This window comes from Coregonus lavaretus, assembly GCF_964263955.1.
Source record: "Coregonus lavaretus genome assembly, chromosome: 12".
Taxonomy (NCBI): Eukaryota; Metazoa; Chordata; class Actinopteri; order Salmoniformes; family Salmonidae; genus Coregonus; species Coregonus lavaretus.
Window position 1 is genome coordinate 4,094,010 of NC_139999.1, and position 25,476 is coordinate 4,119,485.

At 44.0% G+C, this 25,476-nt stretch overlaps 1 protein-coding gene across 1 annotated transcript; it reads right to left on the minus strand.

Moving 5' to 3' along the window:
• Positions 1-14,429: 14,429 nt before the first annotated feature.
• LOC311138069 (uncharacterized protein) lies at positions 14,430-25,273 on the minus strand. Its single transcript, XM_084172721.1, has 2 exons — positions 25,221-25,273; positions 14,430-16,834 (listed from the first exon to the last, which is right to left on the minus strand). The coding sequence occupies exon 2, from the start codon at positions 15,037-15,039 to the stop codon at positions 14,620-14,622; it is 420 nt and encodes a 139-aa protein (XP_084028847.1). The 5' UTR covers positions 15,040-16,834; positions 25,221-25,273; the 3' UTR covers positions 14,430-14,619.
• Between the last annotated feature and the right edge of the window lie 203 nt (positions 25,274-25,476).

Consider the following 25,476-nt stretch of genomic DNA (forward strand, 5'->3'; position numbering starts at 1 on the left):
CTGAAATGACTGCAACATTTAACAAAGAGTTGCAGTTAGTTTCAGAGTGGGTGGCAAGGAATAAGTTAGCCCTAAATATTTCAAAAATTAAAAGCATTGTATTTGGGACAAATCATTCACTAAACCCTAAACCTCAACTAAATCTTGTAATAAATAATGTGGAAATTGAGCAAGTTGAGGTGACTAAACTGCTTGGAGTAACCCTGGATTGTAAACTGTCATGGTCAAAACAAATTGATATAACATTAGCTAAAATGGGGAGGGAGAAGTCTGTCCATAATAAAGCGCTGCTCTACATCTTAACAACTCTATCAACAAGGCAGGTCCTACAGGCCTTAGTTTTGTCGCATCTGGACTACTGTTCAGTCGTGTGGTCAGGTGCCACAAAAAAGGACTTAGGAAAATTGCAATTGGCTCAGAACAGGGCAGCACGGTGTCAGGGGGTCAGTGTGATGCGGTAGGACGAAGTCAGGCGCAGGACACAGAGCTAATCGAAAACGTACTTTACTCGAAGGTAACGTAAATAACACACCCTCCACGCAGGGAGGAACAAACCCGCTCACCAGACGACAACCAAACATGGACAAACACGCACAAAACACAGTGGGAGCCAGAGGGTTAAATAGGAAAACAAATCATAGACATAATGGGAACCAGGTGTGAACAATAAAGACAAAACAAGTAGAACACAGAAACATAGATCGGTAGCAGCTAGTACTCCGGCGACGACGAACGCCGAAGCCTGCCCGAGCAAGGAGGAGGAGCAGCCTCGGCTGAATCCATGACACACGGCTGGCCCTCGGATGTACACAGACAGCTAATATTATTAATATGCATTAATATGCAATGGCTTCATTGTTACGAAGCCATTGTGCTGTTGGAAGGTTAACCTTTGCCCCAGTCTGAGGTCCTGAGCGCTCTGGAGCAGGTTTTCATCAAGGATCTCGCTGTACTTCGCTCCGTTCATCTTTCCCTTGATCATTACTATTCTCCCAGTCCCTGCCGCTGATAAACATCCCCATAGCATGATGCTGCCACCACCATGCTTCACCTTAGGGCTGGTGCCAGGTTTCCTCCAGACGTGACGCTTGGCATTCAGGCCAAAGAGTTCAATCTTGGTTTCATCAGAACAAAGAATCTTGTTTCTCATGGTCTGAGAGTCCTTTAGGCGCCTTTTGGCAAACTCCAAGTGGGCTGTCATGTGCCTTTTCTGAGGGGTGGCTTCTTTCAGGCCACTCTACCATAAAGGCCTGATTGGTGGAGTGGTGCAGAGATGGGTGTCCTTCTGGAAGGTTATCCTATCTCCACAGAGGAACTGGTGCTCTGTCAGCGTGACCATCGGGTTCTTGGTCACCTCCCTGACCAAGGCCCTTCTCCCATAATTGCTCAGTTTGGCCGGGTGGCCAGCTCTAGGAAGACTCTTGGTGGTTCCACACTTCTTCCATTTAAGAATGATTGAGGCCATTGTGTTATTGGGGACCTTCAATGCTGCAGACATTTTTTGGTACCCTTCCCCAGATCTGTGCCTCGACACAATTCTGTCTCTGAGTTCTACGGACAATTCCTTCAACCTCACGGATTGGTTTTTGCTTTGACATGCACTGTCAACTGTGGGACCTTATATAGACAGGTGTGTGCCTTTCCAAATCATGTCCAATCAATTGAATTTACCAAAGGTGGACTCCAATAAAGTTGTAGAAACATCTCAAGGATGATCAATGGAAACAGGATTAACCTGTGTTCAATTTCGAGTCTCATAACAAAGGGGCTGAATACTTATGTAAATAAGGTATTAGGATTTTCCTGTTCTTTATTTTTCTATCCTGAAAAACTCTCTAGTCTTTAACGATTACAGGCATACCCATAACATGATGCAGCCACCACTATTGTTGAAAATATGGAGAGTGGTACTCAGGAATATGTTTTATTGGATTTTCCCCAAACATAACACTTTATATTCAGGACAACAAGTTAATTGCTTTGCCAATTTTCTTTGCAGTTATTCTTTAGTGCCTTGTTGCAAACACGATGCATGTTTTGGAATATTTGTTTTCTGTACAAACTTCCTTCTTTTCACTCTGTCATTTAGGTTAGTATTGTGGAGTAACTATAATGTTGATGATCCATCCTCAGATTTCTCCTATCACAGCCATTAAACTCTGTAACTATTTTAAAGTCACCATTGGCCTCATAGTGAAATCCCTGAGCGGTTTCCTTCCTCTCCGGCAACTAAGTTAGGAAGGATGCCTGTATCTTTGTAGTGACTGGGTGTATTGAGACACCATCCAAAGTGTAATTAATAACTTCACCATACTCAAAGGGATATTCAATGTCTGTACCAATAGGTGCCCTTCTTTGCAAGGCATTGGAAAACCTCCCTGGTCTTTGTGGTTGAATCTGTGTTTGAAATTCACCACTCGACTGAGGGACCTTACAGATAATTGTAGGTGTGGGGTACAGAGACGATGTATACACTACTATACCAATATTGCACACAGAGTGAGTCCATGTAACTTATTATGTGACTTATGATTATGATACTTATTGACTCTAGACATTTCAGCTTTTCATTTGTAATTAATTTATAAACATTTCTAAAAACGTAATTCCACTTTGACATCATGGGATATTGTGTGTAGGCCAGTGACACAAAATCTAAATTTAAATTTAGGCTGTAACACAATAAAATGTAGAAAAAGTCAAGTGGTATGAACACTTTCTGAAGACACTGTAAATATAGTTTGTTTTTCAGATACAGAGTACATCAATGAGGAGGAGCAGAAAGTGGAACAGATGTTAGTCTTCCTGACAGAGGAGTCCAAACAGGCCGCAGCCAGTACAGCGGTGAGTAGACTTTGTTACTATACTACACTACTTTAATACACTATACTACACTACTACACTACACTATACTATACTACACGCTAGTACCTTCCTGACTGATGAGTCAAAACAGGCTGCAGCCAGTACAGTGGTGGCTCAGAATGGGTTGAACGTGAGTCCTATTATATAACACTACTATACTACAGTACTATACTAGAGTACTCTACTACATTCTAATACAGTACTATACTACAGTACTATACTATATTATACTACAGTACTATACTACACTGCTATACTAAAGTACTATACTACATTATACTAAATTACTATACTACACTACTATACTGGAGTACTATAATACACTACTGTACTAGAGTACTATATTACACTACTATACTAGAGCAGAATACTATACTACACAACTATACTATAGTACTATACTACATTATTATAATACACTACTATGCAGCATTATTATACTACACTACAATACTGGAGTACTATACTACACTACTAAACTAGAATAGAGTACTATACTACACTACTATACTAGAGTTCTATACTACACTACTATATTACAGTACTATACTAAATTACACTACAGTACTATGCTACACTACTATACTGCACTACTATACTGCACTACTATACTACACTACTATATACTACTATATACTACAGCACTGTGCTACACTATACTACACTACTATGCTACACTATACTACAGTACTATACTACACTACTATACTACAGTTCTATACAACACTGCTATACTAGAGAACTATACTACATTATACTAAAATACTATACTATATTACTATACTAGAGTACTAAACTACACTACTATACTAGAGTACTACAATACACTACTATACTAGAGCAGAATACTATACTACACAACTGTACTAAAGTACTATACTACAGTACTATACAACATTACTATACTACACTGCTATACTGGAGTACTATACTGCACTACTATACTAGAGTGCTATACTACACTACTATATTACAGTACTAAACTGCATTATACTACAGTACTATGCTACACTACTATATAGTACAGCACTATGCTACACTATACTACACTACTATACTACACTATACTACAATACTATAATACAGAATACTACACTACCATACTTATGCACGATTTAACGTGGAGTGCCTGGACACACCCCTTAGCCGTGGTATAGTGGCCATTTACCACAAACCCCTGAGGTGCCTTTATTTTATTTTATTTTATTTCACCTTTATTTAACCAGGTAAGCCAGTTGAGAACAAGTTCTCATTTACAACTGCGACCTGGCCAAGATAAAGCAAAGCAGTGCGATACAAACAACAACACAGAGTTACATATGGGGTAAAACAAAAAATAAAGTTAAAAAATACAACAGAAAATATTAAATATATATACAGTGTGTGCAAATGTAGCAAGTTATGGAGGTAAGGCAATAAATAGGCCATAGTGCAAAATAATTACAATTAGTATTAACACTGGAATGATAGATGTGCAAGAGATGATGTGCAAATAGAGATACTGGGGTGCAAATGAGCAAAATAAATAACAATATAGGGATGAGGTAGTTGGGCGGGCTAATTTCAGATGGGCTGTGTACAGGTGCAGTGATCGGTAAGCTGCTCTGACAACTGATGCTTAAAGTTAGTGAGGGAGATAAGAGTCTCCAGCTTCAGAGATGTTTGCAGTTCGTTCCAGTCATTGGCAGCAGAGAACTGGAAGGAATGGCGGCCAAAGGAGGTGTTGGCTTTGGGGATGACCAGTGAGATATACCTGCTGGAGCGCAGACTACGGGTGGGTGTTGCTATGGTGACCAATGAGCTAAGATAAGGCAGGGATTTGCCTAGCAGTGATTTGCCTAGCAGTGATTTATAGATGGCCTGGAGCCAGTGGGTTTTAGCGACGAATATGTAGTGAGGACCAGCCAACAAGAGCGTACAGGTCACAGTGGTGGGTAGTGTATGGGGCTTTGGTGACAAAACGGATGGCACTGTGATAGACTACATCCAATTTGCTGAGTAGAGTGTTGGAGGCTATTTTGTAAATGACATAGCCGAAGTCAAGGATCGGTAGGATAGTCAGTTTTATGAGGGCATGTTTGGCAGCATGAGTGAAGGAGGCTTTGTTGCGAAATATATATTTGTTGCAGGAAAGTATATTTAGTAGAAGGATGAAAAGTGTGATAGGGAAATATGTACAAAAAAATACATACAAAAAATACAAAAAACTGGCTATTTACACAGACACACACAGAGTCCACGATCGCACTGCTACGTCATCTTGGATTACAAGCCTTATTGCTATTATAAACTGGTTACCAATGTAATTAGTTTTCTCATACCCGTGGTATACGGTCTGATATACCACGGCTGTCAGCCAATCAGCATTCAGGGCTCGAACCACCCAGTTTATAACACACTATAATCCACTACTATATACTACAGTACTATACTACAGTACTATGCTACACTACACTACACTATAGTACTATGTTGTACTATACTACCTAACTATACTTCAATACTATATTATACTATACTACACTACTATGTTACATTACTCTACTATACCACACTATACTACAGTACTACACTACAGTACTATACTATGTTACTATACTACACTACTATATACTGCAGTACTATGCTTCACTATACTGCACTACTATGCTACAGTACTATATACTACAGTACTATGCTACACTACTACACTACTATATAACTACACTATACTACAGTACTATATACTACACTGTGCTACACTAAACAGAGCTGAGTAATGGCTCAGAATGGGTTGAACCTGGGTCCTTGCATGCCACCAGACTGTGTTAGCTCACTGGCAGGGGCACACAGGACAGGGTGTTAGGAGTGACCATAGATGTAACACATAGAAGTCTGCCCGCGACCAGACTGACGTTAGGATACATTTACGCCAGGACGACAGAGTTTGACGCCTTGCTCATGGGTTGATTTCTCAGGAGAAGGCCCTGGGGATGTTTCCATTCCTCTGAATCTCTCAGTGGTGAAGGGAGATTGTTTTCGGATGGATCATGTTGATGTTTACAGTCGTTGTTTGCATGCGGCCAGAGAGAACAGACTGAGAACAGAGAGAGAACAGAGACAGAACAGAGAGAGAACAGAGAAAACAGAGACAGAACAGCGAGAGAACAGAGACAGAACAGAGAAAGAACAGAGAGAGAACAGAGAGAACAGAGAGAACAGAAAATGCCATGCAAACGCGTGGGGGAAAGATTCCATGTGGGAAAGATCTCGTGGGGGAAAGATCTCATGGGGGAAATATCTCGTGGGGGAAAGATTCCATGGGGGAAATATCCCAAGTCTCCTCTTTGCTAAATTACCCTATATCTAGCCTGTTGTTTATATGTGTATTTCACACTATGTTGAGGTAGACATCTGAGTATAATGCTTGAATGGATGTCAACCCCAACACATGTTCATGTCATCATCACCAATCAACTGCATTACAGTTCAAAAGTACCTCGACTACCACCACTAGCACCACCTCTACTTAATCAGGGAGTCCCCACTAAGACCAGGGTCGTATTCAGCTGTTATGATGTTTTTTTTTTTTTTTCTCTTTTGTTCATATTGTTTTTTGTTTGCGTTGTGTGTGTGGGGGGGGGGGGGGCTTGGGGAATGGAGGGAAAGGTTTCGGATGGTTGAGGGGCAGCTCTCGGGAACTGTGGGGGGATCTTGGATGGTTGGTGGCCTGGCGGTTGGGAGCTTGGCCCGGTGGCCGATAGGTTGCTAGTTCGGGTCCCCGTTTTGACTTACAGTGTCTTGCAAAAGTATTCATCCCCCTTGGTGTTTTTCAGATTTTGTTGCATTACAACCTGTAACATAAATTGATTTTTATTTGGATTTTCATGTAATGGACATACACAAAATAGTCCAAATTGGTGAAGTGAAATGAAAAAAATAACTTGTTTCAAACAATTATAAAAAATAAATAACGGAAAAGTGGTGCGTGCATTTGTATTCACCCCCTTTGCTATGAAGCCCCTAAATAAGATCTGGTGCAACCAATTACCTTCAGAAGTCACATAATTAGTTAAATAAAGTCCACCTTTGTGCAATCTAAGTGTCACATGATCTGTCACATGATCTCAGTATATATACACCTGTTCTGAAAGGCCCCAGAGCCTACAACACCACTAAGCAAGGGGCACCACCAAGCAAGCGGCACCATGAAGACCAAGGAGCTCTCCAAACAGGTCAGGGACAAAGTTGTGGAGAAGTACAGATCACGGTTCGGTTATAAAAAAATATCAGAAACTTTGAACATCCCACGGAGCACCATTAAATCCATTATTAAAAACTGGAAAGAATATGGCACCACAACAAACCTGCCAAAAGAGGGCCGCCCACCAAAACTCACAGACAAGGCAAGGAGGGAATTAATCAGAGAGGCAACAAAGAGACCAAAGATAACCCTGAAGGAGCTGCAAAGCTCCACAGTGGAAATAGGAGAGTCTGTCCATAGGCCCACATTAAGCCGTACACTCCACAGAGCTGGGCTTTACGGAAGAGTGGCCAGAAAAAAGCCATTGCTTTAAGAAAAAAATAAGCAAACACATTTGGTGTTCGCCAAAAGCCATGTGGGATAACTCCCCAAACATATGGAAGAAGGTACTCTGGTCAGATGAGACTAAAATTGAGCTTTTTTGCCATCAAGGAAAACGCTATGTCTGGACAAACCCAGCACCTCTCATCACCCCGAGAACACCATCCCCAGTGAAGCATGGTGGTGGCTGCATCATGCTGTGGGGATGTTTTTCATCAGCAGGGACTGGGAAACTGGTCGGAATTGAAGGAATGATGGATGGCACTAAATACAGGGAAATTCTTGAGGGAAACCTGTTTCAGTCTTCCAGAGATTTGAGACTCGGACGGAGGTTCACATTCCAGCAGGACAATGACCATAAGCATACTGCTAAAGCAACACTCAAGTGGTTTAAGGGGAAACATTTAAATGTCTTGGAAGGGCCTAGTCAAAGCCCAGAACTCAATCCAATTGAGAATATGTGGTATGACTTAAAGATTGCTGTACACCAGCGGAACCCATCCAACTTGAAGGAGCTAGAGCAGTTTTGCCTCGAAGAATGGGCAGAAATCCCAGTGGCTAGATATGCCAAGCTTATAGAGACATACCCCAAGAGACAAGCACCTGTAATTGCTCAAGTTTTCTGTTTTTATGTCTTATTTCTTGTTTGTTTAACAATGAAAAATATTTTGCATCTTCAAAGTGGTAGGCATGTTGTGTAAATCAAATGATACAAACCCGCAAAAAATCAATTTCAATTCCAGGTTGTAAGGCAACAAAATAGGAAAAATGTCAAGGGGGTGAATACTTTCGCAAGGCACTGTACAGATCTGTCGACGTGATGATGATGTAGGACACTATAGAAGTGATTTCTGGTTGAATTAATTATCTAACCTCTCTGTCTCTTTCTGAAATCAGTCCCAGTTTAATCCTGATGAGGAGAGGAATTGAAATTGTGATTAGCTTTGTGTTGTCGCATCACATTTGACACAGGCAATCAGATAAAGTGATGAATTAATTGGAGTAGATACACTACCAGTCAAAATCTTGGACACACCTACTCATTCAAGGGTTTTTCTTTATTTTTACTATTTTTTACATTGTGGAATAATAGTGAAGACATCACAACTATGAAATAACACATATGTTAAAAAAATCTAAATATATTTTATATGAGTTTTATATTTGAGATCCTTCAAATAGCCACCCTTGATGACAGCTTTGGACACGCTTGGCATTCTCTCAACCAGCTTCATGAGGTTGTCAACTGGAATACATTTCAAATAACAGGTGTGCCTTCTTAAAAGTTAATTTGTGGAATTTCTTTCCTTCTTAATGCGTTTGAGCCAATCAGTTGTGTTGTGACAATAGCCCTATTTGGTAAAAGACCAAGTCCATATTATGGCAAGAACTGTTCAAATAAGCAAAGAGAAACGGCAGTCCATCATTACTTTAAAACATGAAGGTCAGTCAATACGGAACATTTCAAGAACTTTGAAAGTTTCTTCAAGTTCAAAAATCATCAAGCGCTATGATGAAACTGGCTCTCATGAGGACCGCCACAGGAATGGAAGACCCAGAGTTACCTCTGCTGCAGAGGATAAGTTAGAGTTATTAGTCTGGAGTCCAAATTTCAGATGTTTTGGTTCGAACCGCCATGTCTTTGTGAGACGCGGTGTGAGTGAACGGATGATCTCCGCATGTGTAGTTCCAACCGTAAAGCATGGAGGAGGAGGTGTTATGGTGTGGGGGTGCTTTGCTGGTGACACTGTCTGTGATTTATTTAGAATTCAAGGCACACTTAACCAGCCTGGCTACCACAGCATTATGCAACGATACGCCATCCCATCTGGTTTGGGCTTAGTGGGACTATCATTTGTTTTTCAACAGGCCAATGACCCAACACACCTCCAGGCTGTGTAAGGGCTATTTGACCAAGAAGGAGAGTGATGAAGTGCTGCATCAGATGACCTGGCCTCCACAATCCCCCGACCTTAACCCAATTGAGATTGTTTGGGATGAGTCGGACGTCAGAGTGAAGGAAAAGCAGTCAACAAGTGCTCAGCATAAGTGGGAAGACTGTTGGAAAAGCATTCCAGGTGAAGCTGGTTAAGATAATGCCAAGAGTGTGCAAAGCTGTCATCAAGGCAAAGGGTGGCTATTTGAAGAATGTCAAATATTAAATATATTTTGATTTGTTTAACACTTTTTTGGTTACTACATGATTTCATATGTGTTATTTCATAGTGTTGATGTCTTCACTATTATTCTACAATGTAGAAAATAGTAAAAATAAAGAAAAACCCTTAAATGAGTAGGTGTGTCCAATCTTTTGACTGGTACTGTACATTGTAGCATTTAAACCAGGATTAGTTTGGTGTTTTGACATTTTGATTCATCTCATCAAATTGAACTCAAGTTTTCAATTCATTTGAGTTGATACATTCTAGAACTGTTTGCACTTGAACTTGCTGTGAGTCAATCACCCAACACTATTAAAAATATGGTTAGATCGCAGCCTCTCGGGACCCAGAACCAAATCTGTGCGTTAACAGTCCATGAATTGGAATCAGTTGTAGATATTTCCTCGCTCATTGTTCTTGCTGGTAGAGTCTGATGCTCTGTTCAGAGATTAAATTAAATTACTGGACTACATTTACATACTGTGTAGCAGTGGAGGCTCCTCAGTGAATTTCATAAAAATATATTTTTCAAAACATTTATAAAGTTATCCTTTTTAGATAAAACTATGCTAAATATAATCACATGTCACCAAATAATTGATTAAAACACACTATTTTGCTGAAAAGGTCTACGGTAGCCTCAACAGCACTCTGTATCGTTGCACCATGGTGTAGCCAGAGGACAGCTAGTTAGCTAGCTTCTGTCCTCCTCTGAGTACATTGACTTCAATACAAAACCTAGGAGGCTCATGGTTCTCACCCCCTTTCATAGACTTACACAGTAATTATGACAACTTCCGGAGGACGTCCTCCAACCTATCAGAGCTCTTGCAGCATGAACTGACATGTTGTCCACCCAATCAAAGTATCAGAGAATTAATCTAGTACTGAAAGCATAAGCTACAGCTAGCTAGCACTGCAGTGCATAACATGTGGTGAGTAGTTGACTCAAAGAGAGAGAAATAAAATAGTTGAACAGTTTTGAACAAATTAATTTATTCCAAAATGAAGGAGAAGGAAGAGAGACATTTTAATTTTTTCACTTTCAGTTTCACTTACTTAGCTAGCAATTGCAGCTAGCTAGTTTAGCCTACTGAAACACCCTGCTCAAACAGAGGGATTCTATGTTAGCTAGCTGGCTATGACTATCCAACACAACACTGGAACTCTTCCAAGTCAAGGTAAGGTTTAACTAATTTATTGCCACCAGGGACCGCCAGTGGAACTGCGTTTACGCGTGATCAGGGGTGTATTCATTCAGCCAATTCTGTTGAAAAACGTTTCTTAAACAGAAGCAAACAGAACAAAACGGGGATAAACATACCTGAATTTGTCCAATAGAAACTCTTGTTTGCAACTGTTGGACTAATGATTACAACCCACTATCAGCTAGATGCAGGCAAGAGTGTGCAAGGAGGTATTGATTGTCACTGTCTGTCCATGTTCTACTGTCTGTCACATCAAAATGTGTCTCTCGACCTGTGTGCACCTATGTTGTAATCTTTCATTCATAGGCTAGGTTGTAGCAACCTCATGATGGGTATAGGGAAGATTAGAGTATCATGTAGTATCCTAAACCTATCGATGTTACATTGAACTGGGTGAATGGAATACGAAGGACAGTCATCCAATATGCTGTAATAGAAATAAGGCCATGCTCATAAAAAAACATCCTCCCTCATCTGAAACGGCTAAATCCGCTAATGAACGCATATTATCTTCTCATTATCAACAGATTTATTGTAATTTTATGCAATGTATTCATGATTTAGTGACTGTCAAAATGGAATGTTTTGATTTCACCAGCCAATGTTGTGGGTGGAGTTTTAGATGTATATGAATTGCAGTCACAGTGTTCAATAGATCTGTTCAAAAGGTTTTTGTGTTTCAGCGTTACTATGGGTCATTGCTCTGCGGTCAGCTCAGCAGCCATGTTTAAAAACAACGTCTGTTGATATGTCCTCATGTCTGTTTTATTCTTCTGCTCTTATCTCCTACAACTAGTTTTCAACTCACAGTTTTAATGAGATTAATATTTTAGATTACCTAACCTAATATTTACATTACGTTAATCAAGTCGTCACTTTACACAATGAGGCAAACTGGCAAGTTTATCTATATAATTATTTTAGCTACCGCTATATTGTTTAGCTATATCATTGTTTTATTTATATAGCAACACGTGTCCCTTCTGCGATTATTGTTCAAATAGATAAATAATAATATAAATAATTATAATAAAATATAGAAGATAAAATACTGATCCTAACTGTGAGACACAGTCGTCTGTTGAGCCTGTCAGACCAGACCAGACCGACGTTTCTGTATTTTATTTAAAATATTATCAAATTTTGTTTTTGTTTATTCAAATGTGGTAGCTACATGAAATAGCAGTTACAACTTTCAGACAGTCCTCTGTTCAGACAGTTCTCAGACTAGAGGTATCTATATATTCCTGTTGTTATACTTTTTTTTGTATATAATAACCTGATCTCAAATCAAATCAAATTTTATTTTTCACATACACATGTTTAGAAGATGTTATAGCGGGTGTAGCAAAATGTTTGTGCTTCTAGCTCTGACAGTCCAGTAATATCTAACAAGTAATATCTAACAATTTCACAACATATACCTAATACACACTAAACTAGTAAGGAATGGAATTTAAGAAAATATACAGTGAGGGAAAAATGTATTTGATCCCCTGCTGATTTTGTACGTTTGTCCACTGACAAAGACATGATCAGTCTATAATTGTAATGGTAGGTTTATTTGAACAGCGAGAGACAGAATAACAACAAAAAAATCCAGAAAAACGCATGTCAAAAATGTTATAACTTGTTTTGCATTTTATTGAGGGAAATAAGTATTTGACCCCCTCTCAATCAGAAAGATTTCTGGCTCCCAGGTGTCTTTTACACAGGTAACGAGCTGAGATTAGGAGCACACTCTTAAAGGGAGTGCTTCTAATCTCAGTTTGTTACCTGTATAAAAGACACCTGTCCACAGAAGAAATCAATCAATCAGATTCCAAACTCTCCACCAAGGCCAAGACCAAAGAGCTCTCCAAGGATGTCAGGGACAAGACTGTAGAACTACACAAGGCTGGAATGGGCTACAAGACCATCACCAAGCAGCTTGGTGAGAAAGTGACAACAGTTGGTGCGATTATTCGCAAATGGAAGAAACACAAAATAACTGTCAATCTCCCTCGGCCTGGGGCTCCATGCAAGATCTCACCTTGTGGCATTGCAATGATCATGAAAACGGTGAGGAATCAGCCCAGAACTACACGGGAGGATCTTGTCAATGATCTCAAGGCCATAGTCACCAAGAAAACAATTAGTAACACACTACGCGGTGAAGGACTGAAATCCTGCAGCGCCCGCAAGGTCCCCCTGCTCAAGAAAGCACATACACAGGCCCATCTGAAGTTTGCCAATGAACATCTGAATGATTCAGAGGAGAACTGGGTGAAAGTGTTGTCGTCAGATGAGACCAAAATCGAGCTCTTTGGCATCAACTCAACTCGCGGTGTTTGGAGGAGGAGGAATGCTGCCTATGACCCCAAGAACACCATCCCCACCGTCAAACATGGAGGTGGAAACATTATGCTTTGGGGGTGTTTTTCTGCTAAGGGGACAGGACAACTTCACTGCATCACAGGGACGATCCTCTGTAGCTCAGCTGGTAGAGCACGGCGCTTGTAACGCTAAGGTAGTGGGTTCGATCCCCGGGACCACCCATACACAAAAAATTAAATAATGTATGCACGCATGACTGTAAGTCGCTTTGGATAAAAGCGTCTGCTAAATGGCATTATATATATTATATACGATGGACGGGGCTATGTACCGTCAAATCTTGGGTGAAAACCTCCTTCCCTCAGCCAGGGCATTGAAAATGGGTCGTGGATGGGTATTCCAGCATTACAAAGACCCAAAACACACGGCCGAGGCAACAAAGGAGTGGCTCAAGAAGAAGCACATTAAGGTCCTGGAGTGGCCTAGCCAGTCTCCAGAAATTAATCCCATAGAAAATCTGTGGAGGGAGCTGAAGGTTCAAGTTGCTAAACGTCAGCCTAAAAACCTTAATGACTTGGAGAATATCTGCAAAGAGGAGTGGGACAAAATCCCTCCTGAGATGTAGCCAACTACAAGAAACGTCTGACCTCTGATTGCCAACAAGGGTTTTTGCCACCAAGTACTAAGTAATGTTTTGCAAAGGGGTCAAATACTTATTTCCCTCATTAAAATGCAAAACAATTTATAACATTTTTGACATGCATTTTTCTGGATTTTATTGTTGTTATTCTGTCTCTCACTGTTCAAATAAACCTACCATTAAAATGATAGACTGATCATGTCTTTGTCAGTGGGCAAACGTACAAAATCAGCAGGGGATCAAATACTTTTTTCCCCTCATTGTACATATATGGACAAGCAATGACAGAGCGGCATGGACTAAGATACAGTAGAATATTATGGAATATAATGAGATGATTAGTGCAATATATGTAAACGTAATTAAAGTGACTGTAAACATTATTCAAGTGACTAGTGTTCCATTTCTTAAAGTGGCCAGTGATTTCAATAGGCAGCAGCAGCCTCTAATGTGCTAGTGATGGCTATTTAATAGTCTGATGGCCTTGAGATAGAAGCTATTTTTCATTCTCTCTGTCCCAGCTTTGATGCACCTATACTGAGCTCGCCTTCTGGATGATAGCGGGATTAACACGCAGTTACTCGGGTGGTTGATGTCCTTGATTATCTTTTTGGCCTTCCTGTGACATCGGGTGCTGTATGTGTCTTGGAGGGCGGGTAGTTTGCCCCCGATAATGTGTTCGGCAGACCGCACCACCCTCTGGAGAGCCCTGCGTTTGCGGGCGGTGCAGTTGCCGTACCAGGCTGTGAAACAGCACGACAGGATGCTCTCAATTGTGCATCTGTAAAAGTTTTGTGAGGGTTTTAGGTGCCAAGCCGAATTTCTTCAGCCTCCTGAGGTTGAAGAGGCTCTGTTGAGCCTTCTTCACCACACTGTCTGCGTGGACCATTTGAGTTTGTCGGTGATGTGTACGCCAAGGAACTTGAAGCTTTCCACCTTCTCCACTGCAGTCCCGTCGATAGGGGGGTGCACCCTCTGCTGTTTCCTGAAGTCTGTTGTGTCGCCTGCAAACTTGATGATTGAGTTGGAGGCATGCATGGCCACCCAGTCATGGGTGAACAGAGAGTACAGGAGGGGGCTGAGCTCACACCCTTGTGGGGCCCTAGTGTTGAGGATCAGCGAAGTGGAGATGTTGTTTCCTACCTTCACCACCTGGGGGCGGCCCGTCAGGAATTCCAGGACCCAGTTGCACAGGGCGAGGTTCAGACCCAGGGCCTCGAATTTGATGATGAGCTTTGAGGGTACTATGGGGTTGAATGCTAAGCTAAAGTCAACGAACATCATTCTCTCTTAGGTATTCCTCTTGTCCAGATGGGATAGGGCAGTGCGCAGTGTGATGGCGATTGCATCGTCTGTGGATGTATTGGGGCGGTAAGCAAATTGAAGTGGGTCTAGGGTGACAGGTAAGGTAGAGGTGATTTGATCCTTGACTAGTCTCTCAAAGCACTTCATGATGACAGAGGTGAGTGCTACAGGGTGATAGTCATTTAGTTCAGTTACCTTTGCTTTCTTCGGTACAGGAACAATGGTGGCCACCTTGAAGCATGTGGGAACAGCAGACTGGGATAGGGAGAGATTGAATATGTCCATAAACACACCAGCCAGCTGGTCTCGTCACGTCGGCCATGGAGAAGGAGAGGCCACAGTCCTTGGTAGTGGGCCTCGTCAGTGGCACTGTGTTATCCTCAAAGCAGGCAAGGAAGGTGTTTAGCTTGTCTGGAAGCTAGAAGTCAGTGTTGGCGACGTGGCTGGTTTTCCTTTTGTAGTCCGTGATTGTCTGTAGACCCTGCCACATACGTCTCGTGTCTGAGCCGTTGAATTGCGACTCCACTTCGTCTCTATACTGATGTTTTGCCAGTTTAATTGCCTTGCGGAGTGAGTAGCTACACTGTTTGTATTCTGCCATATTCCCAGTCACCTTGCCACGGTTGAATGTGGTGGTTCGCACTTTCAGATTGGAGCGAATGCTGCCATCTATCCACGGTTTCTGGTTAGGGAAGGTTTTAATAGTCACAGTGGGCACAACATCACCTATACATTTCCTCATAAACTCAGTCACCGTTTCAGTGTATTCGTCTAAATTATTTTCGGAAGCCACCCGGAACATATCCTAGTCCACGTGATCAAAACAATCTTGAAGCGTGGATTTCGATTGGTCAGACCAGCGTTGAATAGTCCTTAGCACGGGTATTTCCTGTTTGAGTTTCTGCCTATAGGAAGGGAGGAGCAAAATAGAGTCGTGGTCAGATTTGCCGAAAGGAGGGCGGGGGAGGGCCTTATAACTATCCCGGAAGTTCGATTAGCAATGGTCAAGGATTTTGGCAGTGTGAGTACAACAGTCGATATGTTGATAGAACTTCGGCAGCCTAGTCCTCAAATTTGCTTTGTTAAATTCCCCGGCTACAATAAATGCAGCCTCAGAATATGTGGTTTCCAGTTTGCATAAAGTCCAGTGAAGTTCTTTGAGGGCTGTCGTGGTATCGGCTTGATGGGGGATATACACGGCCGTGACTATAAACAAAGAAAATTATCTTGGGAGATAATACGGTCAACATTTGATTGTGAGATATTCTAGGTCGGGTGAACAAAAGGACTCGAGTTCCTGTATGTTACTACAATTACACCATGAGTCGTTAATCATGAAACACACACCTCCGCCCTTCTTCTTCCCGGAGAGATATTTATTCCTGTCTGCGCGATGAACAGAGAACCCCTCTGGCTGGACCGATTTCGACAGAATATCCCAAGAGAGCCATGTTTCCGTGAAACAGAGTATGTTACAGGCCTTGATGTCTCTCTGGAAAGAAATCCTTGCCCGGAGTTCGTCAAGCTTGTTAACTAGAGACTGAACATTAGCGAGTAGGATACTTGGAAGCGGTGGGTGGTGTGCGCGCCTCCTAAGTCGAACCAGCAGGCCGCTCCGAGTGCCTCTCCTCCATGTTGATGTTTTGGGTCAGCCGCTGGAATCAGTTCAGTTGCCCTGGGGAGAGCAAACAAAGGATCTGCTTCGGGAAAGTCGTATTCCTGGTCGTAATGCTGGTGAGTTACCGCCGCTCTGATATCCAATAGTTTCCCCCGGCTGTATGAAATGATACAAAACCATTTCTGAGCTAATAATGTAAAAAATTATACATAAAATAACAAAATACTGCAACGTTTCCTAAGAGCTAGTCGCGAGGCCGCCAACTTGGTCGGCGCCAGGATTACAGCACCAGGTCCATAGAGATACTTGTTGAAATGAAGTACATGAAATACCAATCACATCTGTTCATCCTCTCAGATGAGACCAGAAGAGGCCGAGGTATTGTAGCTAATGGCCCTGCTGTTGCTAGGAGAGCAGCCAGAGTATCTACTGAGGGTGCGTCCCAAATGGCACCCTATTCCCTCTATAGTGCACTACTTTAGACCAGAGAATGGCACCCTATTCCCTATATAGTACACTACTCTTGTCAAAAGTAGTGAACTATAAAGTTAATATGGTGACATTTGGGACTCAGGGTGTATAGTGTGAGATAGTCTGCCCAATGACCCCAACCTGTTTATTAAATCATTAGTGTGTTTGAAAACCTGTCAGATTGCCCAACGACTCTCCAACCTGTTTATTAAATCATTAGTGTGTTTGAAAACCTCCTCTAAGGTCTCGCCTCTCTTGCACTCTTTGTGTTTTTTCCAACGTTTGTTTAACATTTGTGTTTGCCAAGAACAGCATGTTGGCTTCAACTCACTCTCTCTCTCTCTCTCTCTCTCTCTCTCTCTCTCTCTCTCTCTCTCTCTCTCTCTCTCTCTCTCTCTCTCTCTCTCTCTCTCTCTCTCTCTCTCTCTCTCTCTCTCTCTCTCTCTCTCTCTCTCTCTCTCTCTCTCTCTCTCTCTCTCTCTCTCTCTCTCTCTCTCTCTCCATTCTATATATTTTCTCCCTCTATCCCCATCGCTGTCTCCATGTTCTCTCTCTCCCTCTATTTCTCTCTCTCCACCTCTCTCCCCCCACATCTCTCTCTCTCTTGCTCTCTACCTTCTCTCTTGCTCTCTCTACCTTCTCTCTTGCTCTCTCTACCTTCTCTCTTGCTCTCTACCTTCTCTCTTGCTCTCTCTTCCTTCTCTCTTGCTCTCTACCTTCTCTCTTGCTCTCTCTACCTTCTCTCTCGCTCTCTACCTTCTCTCTTGCTCTCTCTTCCTTCCCACACTCTTCTCCATGTGTTGATCTGAGTTTGCCAAGAACAATAGCATTTGGTGTCAAGGCAACCACGAGCGCTGCTTTCTGCCATAATAATGTATTCTAAATGGGAGAGGGGGACTACAGTTTGGGCGTACGAGAGAAGGGGCAGAGGGACTGATGAGAGATAGAGGGAGAAGGAGAGAGAGGAGGGGGAAAGAGAGAAACCCGAGGGGTTGAGAGTTGGGAGTTGAGATAAAAGTGGATGGAGAGAAACAGAAAAGGGGGAGAGGGAGAAGGCAGAGAGGTAGAGAGAGAAAGCGAGAGAGGGAGAAGGCAGAGAGATAGAGAGAGAGAGGGAGAGAGGGAGAAGGCAGATAGTTATAGAGAGACAGGGAGAGGGAGAAGGCAGAGAGATAGAGAGAGACAGGGAGAGAGGGAGAAGGCAGAGAGATAGAGAGAGAGGGAGAGAGGGAGAAGGCAGATAGTTATAGAGAGACAGGGAGAGAGGGAGAACACATCGACCGACGAGGGAGTCATGTTACAAAAAGATGCATGTTGCTCCAAACAATCAGACTCCACCCACACGCATGTAGATCTACGATCATTAAGTGGAAACCTTTAATTAAACCTTTAGCGACCTTTATTACCAACTCAATCCTGCTAAAATGGATTAAAGTCGAAATACGTTGTAATCAGGCAAAGCAAATTCCCACAAACAAAGGGATATTAGGCTTATAATAGGGTGTAGCTTGATGTGTTTGTGTGTGAGTGCGTGTCTGTCTGTCTGTGTATGTCAGGTCCTCCCTGCCACCTCCCCCGGCTCTGTTAAATACCACCATGCCACTTTCGATCAGGTCTTGAATTCAGAAAAGGTCTGTGTGTGTTGCAGGTTCTGTTAAAACCCTCTAAGGTCGATGTCCGCGCCCCCGTATCATAAAAAAACATCCCCATAAACATCCGCCAATGTATAGAGATATCTTTTTTTATTTATTTTTTTTACATTGGATGCATCTCAATATACCACATCCGCCTATGTAACACTTCCACATCTGCGGTGGAAGGTTGTCAGACCATGAGACATCCCGGAAAAAATTGGTCCTGCTCACAAAATCGTCCGTAGCGTACGAACGGTTTGGCCTACGAATCCGTCTGTGGAAAGATGAGACTCACGGTGTTCTCCGTGTTGATCTACGACCCCCACAAAGTGTCTTGGGACTCGTCTGAAGTCGGTACCGGCGATCTGCCAACTTCTGTCTGCAGCGTTCCGAATAGTTTGGGCTAATATGTGTAAAGGTGAGACACTCACGAACACGTCGGTTGTTTTGCTCTAGGACGCCCCCAGGCCTCTGAAGTAACAGTATCAGAAGGTCCCCCGGTAACAGTCAAAGAAATTCATGGTAGTATATATGGAGACTGTTTAGTGAGAAAAAGAAGGGGTTCAATGCATGTAAAAAATTTAAATAAAAAAAGTTTCCTGATCTTTCTTATATCTCTCAGATATAGGACAGACACTTCAGAACAAAGTTCCTTTAGATTTTTTTTTGGGGGGGGACTCCATATAGTGAATCTTTTCAATGTGTTTCTATAGGCTAATATTAGTAAGCCCAAGTAAAAAAAAGTATATTGTTTGTTTTTGTATATATATATATTTTTTTTTTTGGGGAGACTTTAAGGGGTCTTAAAATTACAAATCAAATAGCAAAATACTCATTGGTATGACCTTCTTAAAACAATTCCATATAGCTTATTAATCCCCCCGTCCCCCGGCTTGGACAGGGATTAGACTCTTATGGGTTAAATAACACCATGCCACTTTCAATCGGTTGCTAGCTCAGAAAAGGTCAGCTACCTGTCAGTATGTGGCATGGTGGTTTTTACAAAGGGGTGGAGGAGGGTGAGGGTTTCCCAAGCTTGTCACCCTCCCCCTTATTACAGTTTTTCTCGATTGCTAAGACACATTTCTTGAAAGCTGCTCTCCTTTTCTCTTAACTGTGAACACAAAACCCAATTTTCAAGCTACATTCACAAAACCTCAGACTCTTCTTGCAAAACCAAACTTTCACCTCAAAACAGTTCAATCTGTGCTCAAAACTGAACTATGTTGTCAAATCGTGCCCCGAGTCAATCAAAATAAAAAACACTGCTGAACAGTCACTAATCACTACGTAGAAAAATAGAAAACACAATGCTCAGGACATGAAGCTGGAGAAATAAATGTTTATTGTTCACTGTGGGCTAAATGCATGTTGCAAAACAAAAAAAACCTGTGCATTTAGCACTTGTACAAAAAGACAAAACAGAAATCTTGTGCATTTACATGTAGCACTTGTAAAAACAAACAGAAATCTTATGCGTTTGCCACTTGTGTACAGTAAGCCCATGTAAAAATAAAGTACAAAAATATACTGTGATGTCACGAGAGGCTGTGTCCTGGAGGGACGTTACATCCCCCTGAGATGGCTGCAAACCCAGACAGCTATGGCTCCATCTGCTGGTATGGTCGGGAACTCCACCCCTCTATGGCCAATCTTCCCACGCAGCTGAAACAAATCAGGAGCTGATGAGCTGAAGGTTTTGGAAGGGAAGAGACACACTGAGAGGGTGTGTGGGGGGTGAAGAAACACAGTCTCCAACCTGGGCTCTCTGGAGGACAAGAGTGCTGCACGTCCACTTCCATGAGGAATATAAGGATTTGGAGATACTTACCTTTGGGAAATACTCACCTTTGGATATATTCGCCTGTGGAAATACGTGAGAGACATTTGGAAGGACTTTTGCTGGGTTGGCCACTAGCTGCAACGTGGACTACAGTAAGGCTGGGGAAAAGTTATCTGAGCGAGTGAGAATTATGATTTTGGATGTGGAAGAGACATCCCTGAACTGTTAACCCTTAAAGAGCCACAAGAGAACAGAATGTTGTTATATTTTCGTTAATTTCCCAAGACCTATAATAAAATCCTTGTTTTGTTTGAACCTTGTCTCCTTGCACTACTTGAGCAATCCCGCTGAAAGCTGTGTAGCCTCTCGTGATGTCACAGATGGTGGAGAACACGGGCAGCTCAAGCGTTAATAGTGCATGTCAGAGGAGGATACCGAAGGTTTGATCACCCAGTTTTCCAAGTTGGCCGTAGGCTCCCCGCCGACTGAAATGGAGGACATATTGAAAGCCCTTGTTGCTGGCCAGCAAGCCCAGATGCAAGCAAACGTGGCTCTCTTGGAGGAGCAAAAGAAAGCCAACCTTCTGAAGGCAGAGGAATTGCAGTTGCAGAGACAGAGGGTTGTCCAAAATACCCGCCCAATAAAGGCAAGTGACTTTATATCTAAGATGGGAGCTACCGATGACATTGAGGCATACCTGCATGCATTTGAGGCCACGGCCACTAGGGAAGCCTGGCCCAAGCAACAGTGGGTTGGTCTGTTAGCCCCCTTCCTAACCGGGGAATCGCTGAATGCTGTCCGGGACCTGGGCCCTGACCAGGTTACTGACTATGATGCCCTGAAGTCTGAGATCCTCAGCAGATATGGACTCACAAAGTTTGGTATGGCCCAGCGCTTTCACAGCTGGACCTTCCAACCAGACCAGCCTCCTCGGGCGCAGATGCATGAACTTGTCCGAATCGCAAGGAAATGGCTGGATCCGCAGAGGAATACAGCAGCGGCGGTGGTGGAGGCCGTTGTGGTGGATCGTTACCTACGCGCCCTGCCTTATGAGGCAAAACGGTTCATCAGTCAACAGGCCTTGACCACGGCTGATCTGACCGTGGAAGCTGTGGAAAAGTACCAGGCCACAGCGGAGATGCTGAATGCTTCCCGAAAAGACCCCAGGAGTGCGCCCCCACCACAAATGGGAAGAACCCGTCCAAAGGACCCCAAGGTCTCGAACCCAGCCACGTCAGGACTTATCCCGGCTCCAGGGGGAGCCAGAAACCCGGCGGGTCCAAGAAGAGTACACCAGGAGGGGGAAACTCGACAGTGTTACCGGTGTGGGGAGATGGGACATATCTCCTGGCAGTGTGGGAAACCAGCCGATGAACCTATGCCCACTGCGGAGTCCTCCAGCTCAGCACCCACACACCGTTTTGCCTCGCTCTTGGGAGTCGTAGATGGCGGCCCAGATCGACCCCCCACCTGCCCGGTAACTGTGAATCACCATGATGTGGAGGCCTTACTAGATTCTGGTAGCCGGGCCACCCTGGTGCGTAAGGATTTGGTGGGCCCAACGTGTCTGACCCCGGGGAAAGTCCTCCCAGTTTCCTGTGTCCATGGAGACACCAGAGAATACCCCATTACTGAACTTACAATGACCAGCACACGGGGAACCATACACACGACGGCGGGGGTGGTTGATTCCCTCCCCGTCCCTGTCCTAATTGGACGAGACTGCCCAGCCTTTTACCCACTCTGGAGAGAGTCTCAGGAGAGGATAACCCGAGTACCTCGGAAACGGAGAGGCAAGACTCATCCTGGGAAGGCTCCGGTGCAATCCTCCGAATTACTCACTCCCGCCCGGGCTCTGATAGGGATGGCAGGTGCCCAGACCGACACAGAGACTGGTCCGGATACGGGAGAAGAGAACGCAGCCCAGGAAAGTGCTCCGTTCTCCAGTGAAGAAGACGTCCCAGGCACCCAAGAGCTTCCCCCTCTCACAGGCCAGTATGGTACGGCTCAATTACAAGATCCTACTCTTGCAAATGCCTTAAGAAATGTGCAGGTATTAGAAGGTGTAGTGTTAGGTGATAAGACAAACCCTACTTACCCCCATTTCGCAGTAAACCGGGGGTTAGTATATCAGATAGTCAAGAAAAATGATGAAGTGCATGAACAGCTCCTCGTGCCACAGCCCTATCGGGCCACAGTACTCAACCTAGCACACACACACCCGCTTGGGGCCCACTTGGGGGTAGAGAAGACTAAGGAAAGAATCATGCAACGTTTCTTTTGGCCAGGAGTACACAAAGAGATAGAGAACTACTGCCGTAGTTGCCCTGAGTGTCAGCAGGTTGCGCCAAAGCCCACATATAGAAACCCGCTCATTCCCTTGCCCATTATCGAAACTCCTTTTGAGAGGATTGGATTAGACATAGTCGGGCCCTTACCGAAAAGTTCCAGGGGACATCAATACATTCTGGTCATTCTGGACTATGCATCCCGGTACCCGGAGGCCATTCCGCTGAGGAAGGCTACATCCAGACAAATCGCCAAGGAGCTGTTCCGTCTCTCAACTAGTCTGGGAATCCCAAAAGAGATATTGACGGACCAAGGGACTCCATTCATGTCCAGGGTGATGAAAGAACTCTGTGCTTTACTGAAAATCAAACAGCTGAGAACCTCGGTCTACCACCCCCAGACAGATGGCCTAGTCGAACGTTTTAACAAAACACTAAAATCCATGCTGCGGAAAGCGGTAGGGGAAGATGGGCGCAACTGGGATCAGCTGTTACCATACCTATTATTTGCGGTGAGAGAGGTACCTCAGTCTTCTACTGGTTTTTCACCCTTTGAGCTCTTGCTTTCCTACAGACCCAGAGGACTGCTCGACATCGCCAAGGAGGCCTGGGAGGAGCAGCCATGCCAACAGCGGACACTGATCGACCATGTCGGGGCTATGAGGGAGAGAATGAAGGCCATCTATCCCATGATGCGGGAACACCTGGAGGCCAGTCAGCGGCAACAGCAAGCCTCCTACAACAGATCTGCTCAACCCAGGTAGTTTAAGCCGGGGGACAGAGTGCTGGTCCTGGTGCCAACCGTTGAGTGTAAATTCCTGGCAACCTGGCAAGGACCATATGAGGTCATTGAACGCATGGGAGAAGTAAACTACAAGGTGAGGCAACCAGATAAAAGAAAAACTGAGCAGATTTATCATGTTAACCTTTTAAAGAAGTGGCACGCCAGAGAGGCGATGTTCAGCTGTCTACCCCCCACAGAGACCAAGGAACCGGCGCGAGAAGAGGTTCAGCTGGGTCCAAATCTGTCCCCACATCAACGACAGATGGCCCTGGAACTCGTGGAGCAGAACCAGGATGTCTTCTCCTCCCTTCCCGGTCACACAGAGGTGGTCCAACATGAGATCCGCACCATGCCTGGCCGAACGGTAAACCAGCGCCCGTACCGCGTGCCAGAGGCTCGTAAAGTGGTTATACAGAAGGAGGTAAGGAAGATGCTGGAGTTGGGAGTAATCGAAGAGTCCCACAGTGCCTGGGCAAGTCCCATCGTACTAGTTCCCAAGCCAGACGGTTCAGTACGATTTTGTAATGACTATCGAAAGTTGAATGAAGTGTCTGAATTTGATGCATACCCAATGCCTCGTGTCGATGATTTAATAGACTCCTTGGGGCATGCTCGTTTCCTAACCACTCTTGATCTCACAAAAGGCTACTGGCAGGTGCCCCTGACCCCGGCGTCCAAGGAGAAGACAGCCTTTGCCACCCCGGAGGGGCTCTACCAGTATACCCGACTTCCGTTTGGTCTCCACGGGGCACCTGCCACGTTCCAACGCCTGATGGATCGAGTCCTTGCGCCCCACAAGAGGTACGCAGCGGCTTATTTGGATGATGTTGTTATACAAAGTCCGGATTGGGCCAGCCACATACCCCGGGTAAAAGCGGTGCTGGATTCGCTCAGGGAAGCAGGGCTCACGGCAAACCCGAAGAAGTGCAAGCTGGCCTTCAGTGAGACAAACTACCTGGGGTACACCATTGGGCGGGGGTTGGTCAAACCACAGGAAGCCAAACTGCGGGCCATACAGGACTGGCCGCAGCCCATCACCAAGAAGCAAGTAAGGTCATTTTTGGGCCTCGCTGGCTACTATAGACGCTTTATTGAAGATTTTGCTACCATAGCTGCACCGTTGACGGAGCTGACGACCAAACGCCACTCACGAATGGTGAAGTGGAACCCTGCGGCGGAGGCGGCTTTCCTCAACCTGAAGCGAGCACTCTGCTCCAGTCCGATCCTGGTGGCACCAGACTTCAAGAAGGAATTCATTGTCCAAGCGGATGCTTCGGAGGTGGGTCTGGGTGCTGTCCTCACCCAGGCACATGACGGTGAAGAACATCCCATTCTCTACCTAAGCAGAAAGTTACTTCCAAGAGAGAAGAACTATTCAACGGTGGAGAAAGAATGTCTGGCTTTTATTATCCGAGGCCTCCAGTACAATTACAGTTACACTTCACGTCAATATGACTCAAACCAATTGACCGCCGTTCTTTACTCTGCACGTAGCTTCATTCTATAGCTACAGGACTCCTGATATCTCCAGGAGTGATAATATGTTGACTAGTACGTCTTTTTGCTAGCTAAGGCCATCTACCTTAAGTGCTGCCTGTCTTCCCAGTGGCCTACTTGGTGTGTGAGCTGACTGCTCAAACAAAGACGGTTCTGCCGAGTTGTTCTGCGGAGTTGTCCTGTGGAGTTGTCCTGCGGAGTTGTCCTGCGGAGTTGTTCTGCGGAGTTGTCCTGCGGAGTTGTCCTGCGGAGTTGTTCTGCGGAGTTGTTCTGCGGAGTTGTTCTGCGGAGTTGTTGGAGGAAGGAAAGAGAGGCTTATTAAAAGACAATCTCATTTAGCT

Excerpts from the sequence above, each read along its gene's own strand:
- LOC311138069 (XM_084172721.1), bottom strand. The coding sequence starts at position 15,039 with ATGATGTTCGTTGACTTTAGCTTAGCATTCAACCCCATAGTACCCTCA.